This window comes from Peromyscus leucopus, chromosome 4, assembly GCF_004664715.2.
Source record: "Peromyscus leucopus breed LL Stock chromosome 4, UCI_PerLeu_2.1, whole genome shotgun sequence".
NCBI lineage: Eukaryota > Metazoa > Chordata > Mammalia > Rodentia > Cricetidae > Peromyscus > Peromyscus leucopus.
In genome coordinates, this window is record NC_051066.1 from 50,391,262 (window position 1) to 50,398,145 (window position 6,884).

General features: G+C 48.7%; 1 protein-coding gene across 6 annotated transcripts in view; it reads right to left on the minus strand.

The window, feature by feature from the left end:
- The window catches only part of Wipf1 (WAS/WASL interacting protein family member 1), a 113,453-nt gene that overhangs the window by 3,534 nt on the left and 103,035 nt on the right, over nt 1-6,884 (minus strand). For all 6 annotated transcript variants that reach the window (XM_028880638.2, XM_028880640.2, XM_037204881.1 and 3 more), the window contains 3 exons: nt 6,038-6,775; nt 4,067-4,279; nt 3,101-3,214 (listed from right to left, as the gene is read on the minus strand). In XM_028880638.2, the coding sequence (XP_028736471.1) occupies nt 3,101-3,214; nt 4,067-4,279; nt 6,038-6,775 (1,065 nt within the window). The remainder of the gene's footprint in view (nt 1-3,100; nt 3,215-4,066; nt 4,280-6,037; nt 6,776-6,884) is intronic.

Genomic DNA, 6,884 nt, shown 5'->3' on the forward strand with positions numbered 1-6,884 from the left:
TCTAAAAATGTCGACTGAAGTGTTGAATCTATTTTTAATTTAAAAAATGTTTTTACACTTATTTATTGTGGATATAGGAGGCATAAGTGTTTTACAACCTGTTCAGAGGACAACTTATGGGGGGCGGATCTCTCTCTCCACCACATGGACCCCAGGGACTGAAGTCAGGCTTGGGCAGCAAGGGCCTTTACCCTGTAAGCAATCTCACCAGCCGGTTTGTTCTCATTGTTAACTTACAGGAATTCGTTATAGATTCTGCATATTAATCTCTTATCAGGGATGATTACCAAATATTTTCTGTGTTTTCCTTTCACTCTGTTACTGCGTGCTTTTTAAAGCCATGAAAGACCACTTGTGGGTTATGACTGCACTGGGACCAGGTTTAAAGTCCACTCACATTTAAAAATGTTCATTCATCTGCCATTCTTCTTGGAGGATCTAACAGGTATGAGGCAGGAAGCCAGATGCTCAGATGCTGTGGGCAGATCTACCAGAGGCACATGTCATTCATGCATGTTCTAAACTTAGAGTGTTGTACTGATCGGTTCCTCAGCAGCCATCCTGCAGGGAATCTATGGACTCAGGGACTTCTGGGATAGAGCAAGGGTCTGAGTAAGGAAAACACGGCAGTCCAGTCTTGCCTCTTCTTTTCACCATGCCAACTAATTCTTTTTTTTTTTTTTTTTTTTTAAAAAAAAAAAAAAAAAAAAAAGATTTATTTATTATCCCTGCAGGCCAGAAGAGGGCACCAGATCACATTTTTAGATGGTTGTGAGTCACCATGTGGTTGCTGGGAATTGAACTCAGGACCTCTGGCAGAGCAGCCAGCATGCTTAACCTCTGAGTCATCTCTCCAGCCCCCTAAATCTTTTCTTGAGACATCATCCGCACAAAGACTTATCTGGATGTAAGTCAGCCACGCCACCTGACTGTCACCTGATAGACCACGAGTGGCCAGTGAGATAAGAGGTGGCCTTGAACAAGGCTGCAATGAGGCACCATTCAAAGTGTCCTCTCTCCCTCACCCTTGCTGAGAGGCTGAGGCAGCTAGAGGAGCAGAATAAAACATGTCCTGTGGTAGAACTTTATTTTCATTAGATGATTTGCTATTAAAATTTGTTTTAAGTACATTCCATTAACAGCGAAAGCAAATCTGTAAAATTGGGGGCGGCAGTGAAAAATTACCAATTTAAAAGCTATTTTTGGCCAGGCGGTGGTGGCGCACGCCTTTAATCCCAGCACTAGGAGGCAGAGGCAGGTGGATCTCTGTGAGTTCGAGGCCAGCCTGGGCTACCAAGTGAGTTCCAGGAAAGGCGCAAAGCTACACAAGAGAAACCCTGTCTCGGGGAAAAAAAAAAAAAAAAAAGCTATTTTAGACGCCTGCTCTCTTTTGGGGTCTATAACTCTGTAATAGGGAGCAGGCCATTGTTCTCACTGGGGGAAGGGGTATGTTTCGCTATAACATCGAAATCTAGAGGGCGTGGCAAGGTGGTTCTGCTATTGATTCAACAACATGAGTGATATTTGAATTCTATTAAGAATGCTTATGATAAGTGAGGGAAATATTTGGAGTTTAAACAAACAGCTCCTTCAATGAATTCATTCTAGTTCCCTTAACAGATACAGATGAACACACACAGGCACACACACACTCATTCACAAAATAAGCAAAGGCATCTGTTCCACGTGAATGCTTATTTTCATCCAAAACTTCAGCCACCAACAAAAGAGTTTTCTGATAGTTGTATCTTTTGGCATGCTCTGCCTACAAATGCAGTATTCCAACTAAATGAAATTTCTAGGATTAGAGTTTTTCTTTCAAGTAACAATATTTTGTTTACTTCTGGCATTTGTTCTTGGAAAATTCCCTACAATATTTCCTAACTCTTTGAAGTCAGAGGCACAAACCAAATATTTGATGTGTTTCATTTAACTCAAAGCGTACAGAATAAAAACTGCTCATATGGTAACCAAGGTATGTAACCCAAGGCACAATTCCGTGTCCCTCGCTCTTCTTTGGACCCTGCCATTTTTTTCTAAGTTCCTCCTATAATCAGTGACTTTGTCTCCAATTAGCCTTAACTTCCGCTGGTCTTCAGCTGTTCAAAGGCCGGGAATTCACGGACCAATAGCTATGTGAGAGCTGTGTGCTGAGAGAGACTGGGAGGCCCTGGATGTTTGTGAGGTACTCTGCTAGGGAGCGCGGACCTGGCTGTGGGTGCTGTGTCCATTGTCTGACTTGAGGGATCTGGTTCTGTGGCTTCGGCCTCCGCGAGCTTGAACCTCCTCAGTGCTACTTTTGCTTATTTTGTGTTAATTTTTCCTTTGTCCTGTGCACGTACTGCTGTGAAATTCCAATGTGTCTGTTCACCTTGTGTTCACATTGCTTCTTCCACAGGGGAGGAATGATGCGCTTCATTATGGCAGGCAGTGCAGACATTAGCAAGCAATGGGAAACCATCCAAATGTGCAACCCTGGCTAAGTCTTCCACGCAGACTTAATGGACGCCCGTGGACTAAAACCATGTGATAATACAGGGGCGTGTTTACTCAGCAATGCTATGCAAAAACTGACCACCGAAAATGGTTTACTGTCGTTTCCACTGTGTAAAAAGTCAGAACGAGATGGATAGCAACAGGAAGAGGATCTGGTAAAAAGAAAGTATCTGCTCTGTGAGATTGTAGATCTATTCAACATTTTCGGACACCATAACCACAAAACTGTGGTCACAATACATTTAAAAGATCAAGGCAGTGTTTTGTTTTAATTTACATGACATTTCGCCAGTCTCAAACTAGAAGGAATAGAAGAAGATTGACCTTTTGCTGTCCTAGGAAGGTCGAAATGGGGAGATTACTCAAAGAAGCCAAGTAATAGAACTTAACACTGATATGTCAGCGGCATTGTGAGCTGGTAATGTCACCTTCAGGGGTCATTTCCCACTCTGGGTGTATTTGAGAGGCTACCAGCGCACAGACAGCTCCAGGCAGGGGCTTTCTGTTCCACTCCAGGCAAGAGGCCTGGCATTCCTGTGCAACTCAGGGGGAGCCCAGGCTTTCACGGTGCAAGCCTGCACAACGCCCCCTTGGAGGTACTTACTCCGGCTTTCATTTCTGGCCAGTTTGCTGGGATACGTCTTGGTTGTTGGCACATATGGTTCTGGAGGTGGCAAATCGGAAACCGGGTGGAAGTAGAATCTGCTTTCCCACTCATCTGGGGGAGAAACAAACAACCTCAGCACAAGAAATCTGCTGGGAAGACTCGGAGTAGAAAGGCAAAGAGACAGACGGCTCAGAAACCAGCTCTGGTTTCGTGGCTGGAAGTGCACAGAGAAGCTGACAGTGTGACCTGTGTGCCCGGCTCCCTCACTGATCCTGGCCTGCAAAGCAAAGCAAAACGATCGGATCTGGAGTGATATCGAATCCAGCAGGTCTCTCTCAGGAGATGGAGGCTAAGATACAGGGCGCTTTTCTTCCCACCACTGGGCCCAGGAATAACTGGTACATTTAAAATTTTTTCATCTTATTTTTATTTTATGTGTATGGGTGTTTTGGCTGCATGTATGTCTATGTATCATGTATGCATGTACCCAGTGCCTGTGAAGGGGGCACTGGATCTGATCACCTGGAACTGGAGTTACACATGGTTGTGAGTCACCCCGTGGTCTCTAGAAATCAAACCCAGGTCCTCTGGGAGACCAGCTGCTGAGCCTAACCCTGCAGAGGGAAGCAACTTAACAACCGTGGGCCACTGTTCCTTACAGCCAGCTGTGCAGAAATGCAGGCCATCAGATGGTAATTTACAAACACGAAACAACCGTGACAAAATCTCCGGTGAATTACATTGGAACTGGTGAGTCAGCCACACTGAAACTCAAACGAGGGACAAAGGAGAAAAAAACGAGCTGGCTTTTTGGAAAGTGGGAGAGAAAGGCTATCACCACAGGACTAGTGAGCCTCACTACGTCAGCTAGTTAGTTAGTTAGAACTAAATGTCAGTTTGGTGCAGTATGGATAACAATGACAGAACCAGAAGAAGCACTTCAAATAAGCAAACATCACACACCTTCACAGGATGAGTCTTGGAAGCCATTTCGAACTGATGTTGATGGTGGAGGTGGGGGCGGCGCCCCAGCACCTGGCCTGTCGGGAGGAAGAGGAGGCCTTGGCCCGCTCCTGGGGCTGTCCACTCCACTCCTGGATGGCAGTTGAGGGGTGGCAGGCAGGGCCCGGGGTGCGCTTCCATTTCTGCTAATCGGAGGTGGAGGAGGGAGGGGGCCTGGAGCAAGAGACAAGACATTCGGTGACGCGCCGCTTATATCCACATTGCCGCCGTGGTCATCATCACTGTGCAAGGTGGAGCGCCTGCTGAATACACACCCTTTAACTAGGGAAAATGAGAACTGGTGGAGCCGTGCTGGTCCCGGATATCAACAGGAATCGGACATACAGCCATGTGGATATGTGGAGTAAGTGTATACAATGGCAGCTAACCTGCTGCTGTGTGGCTTCAAGTTACCACTGAGGCTAAAGACCAGTGAAACTGAAAACAGATACTCTATTTATATTGCCAACCATGGCATTTAAAAAGTACTTTATCCTTTAAAGTTATTGAACTAACTACTGTGACACCATAAAAAGAAATTTTTAAAAGGAGCAAAATAGTTATAAAATTAGTTTAGGTCTTTAGAAGAACTAAGTTTTTTAAATAAAAAAATAAACTATTTGTGTGTGTTGTTGTTGTGTGTGTGTGTGTGTACACGTGCGTGCCATGGCTCCCATAAGGAGGTCGGAGGGCAACTTTGGAGAGTCGATCCTTCCCCGTCACCTACACCTGGATTCCGGGATCAAACTGGGGCCATGAGGCTTGAGTCACAAATATTCTAACTTGTCCGAGCCCATTATCTTGCTGGCCCCAGCACGAAGTTTTTAGATGTGTAGTATATTATGGCAGATCACACAAGCGTATTTCCGTGATACACAGGATCTGTGTCCAGGAGAAAGTGGCACCAGGAAACCAAACATGGTCATCTGGAGAACTGTGGGAGTCACTTCTAGGTTATTCCTCTTGGGGGTGGGGGTGGGGTGGGAGGGCGGAGGGGTGCAGCTAAGCACAGGGAGTGACAAACTGCTGATCCACAGACAGTAGGTGGCGGGTCCTGCGCCCGAGTGTGCTGCCAGCAGGCTGTAGAGCTTGGGTCCCTATAGCTGCCACCTCTCTCGACAGTGTGGCCAAGGAACAGTGAGTAAAAAAGTGAATTAAAAGTACTACAGACAATCCAGCACTCTGGAGGCGGAGGGAGATGGATCTCTGTGAGTCTAAGGCTAGACTGGTCTACAGAATGAGTTCCAGGCCTGCCAGGGCTACATAGTGAGACCCTGTCTCAAAAAAAAAAAAAATTATATATAAAATAGCAATATATATTACCAACTCATTTGAAACATTTTTTTTCCCCAAAAAATGTAATATATGAGCCTCGAGTCTCTTCCTGAACCTGGGGCTCCCGTTTTCTAGGCTGGGCTGGGAGCCAGCAAGCCGCAGAAATCCTCTGTCTCTGGCAGCCCTCTGAGCTGGGGCTACAGGCTTTTGCCGGGACATTCGTTACTAATGGTCGGAAGTGCTCTTAACCTCTGAACATGCTCCCTTTCCTGCTCGCCTAAACTGCGTTTTTAAACATTTGTCTTGAATGGGCAGAGAAGTGCACTCGAAGTCTGGCTTAGAGAGAGGGAGACGTAGGAAGAGTGAGATGGGAACTCACTCCCAACCAAGACAGCCCAGCTTCCGGTTAGCAGAGCAGGGCAGGATGGAATTATGAACCTTCCTGCCTTTTCACTACCAACTGCGGACCCGCTGGCTGGCCAGTCTGCTCACTTCCTAGGCACAAGCTATCTGGCCCCTTCCTCGAGGTTTACCATGTCTCCACCCTGGCAGCCTACCAACTGTGCAGCTGCCAAGGCTTTACTTGCTCTTAAGCGTTGCTTGAGTTATTGGAGGGAGGAGGGTTTCGGGGACATGATGCCCCCAGTCTTGCCATACCTGATCTGCCTGGCGGGTCCCTCACTGGAGGAGGGGGCCTCTCGTTGGGTGGGGGAGGGAGAGGCCCGGAGCGTCCAGGTGAAGGCAAAGGAGGTGCCGAGGAGGTGAGGGACAGGTTCCGCTGGGGCAGCCTTGGGATCTCATCGTTGGAAGTCGGGGGCAGGGGAGGAGGGCCCGGCCGGCTGGGCGGGGGCGGAGGAGGTGGTGCCTGGGACCCGGACCCAGGCCGTGGGGTGGAAGGCACTGGCGGTTTGCTGTTCTGTGAGGGAGGAGATGGGACGGCTTCTCTGTGGATGGAGGGCCTGTTGCCCACCGGAGGAGGTGGTGGAGGAGGCTTGTCATCCAAGGCTCGGCTGGGGGTGGGGGGCAGAGGGGGCCTGGAGAATGGAGAGGAGGAACTCGAAGGGTTCTGACGCACAGAGCCTGCTCCAAAAGCAGCACCTCGGTTTCCGGGAAAGGGGGGCCTGGGGGCCCCCAGCCCTGCCGGGGACCCCCGGTTGTGCAGACTCGATTGAATGGGTCTCGGCGTATTTGGTACCGGAGGGGGAAGGCTATCGGGTTTTGAGCCCACGTCAGGCCTGGGGGGAGGCATTCGGTTCCTGGGTGGCTCTGGGGGACCACTCCTGTGTCCTGGTGAGGGTGCGGGGAACCGCCCCGGGCCACTTGGGGGCGAAAAGGGCTTGGCAGATGTGGCTCTTCCTCCTGGTGGCAAAATCGGTGGTCGGCTTCCTCCAGAATCTAAAGAACAAGAGCAAACAGACACCGGCTCGAAAAGCGAGTGGCCCCGAATAAGCCAGAGGGCAAGGGTGGGTGCTGGCCCTTTCCCACAGAGCTACGCCAATCTGCT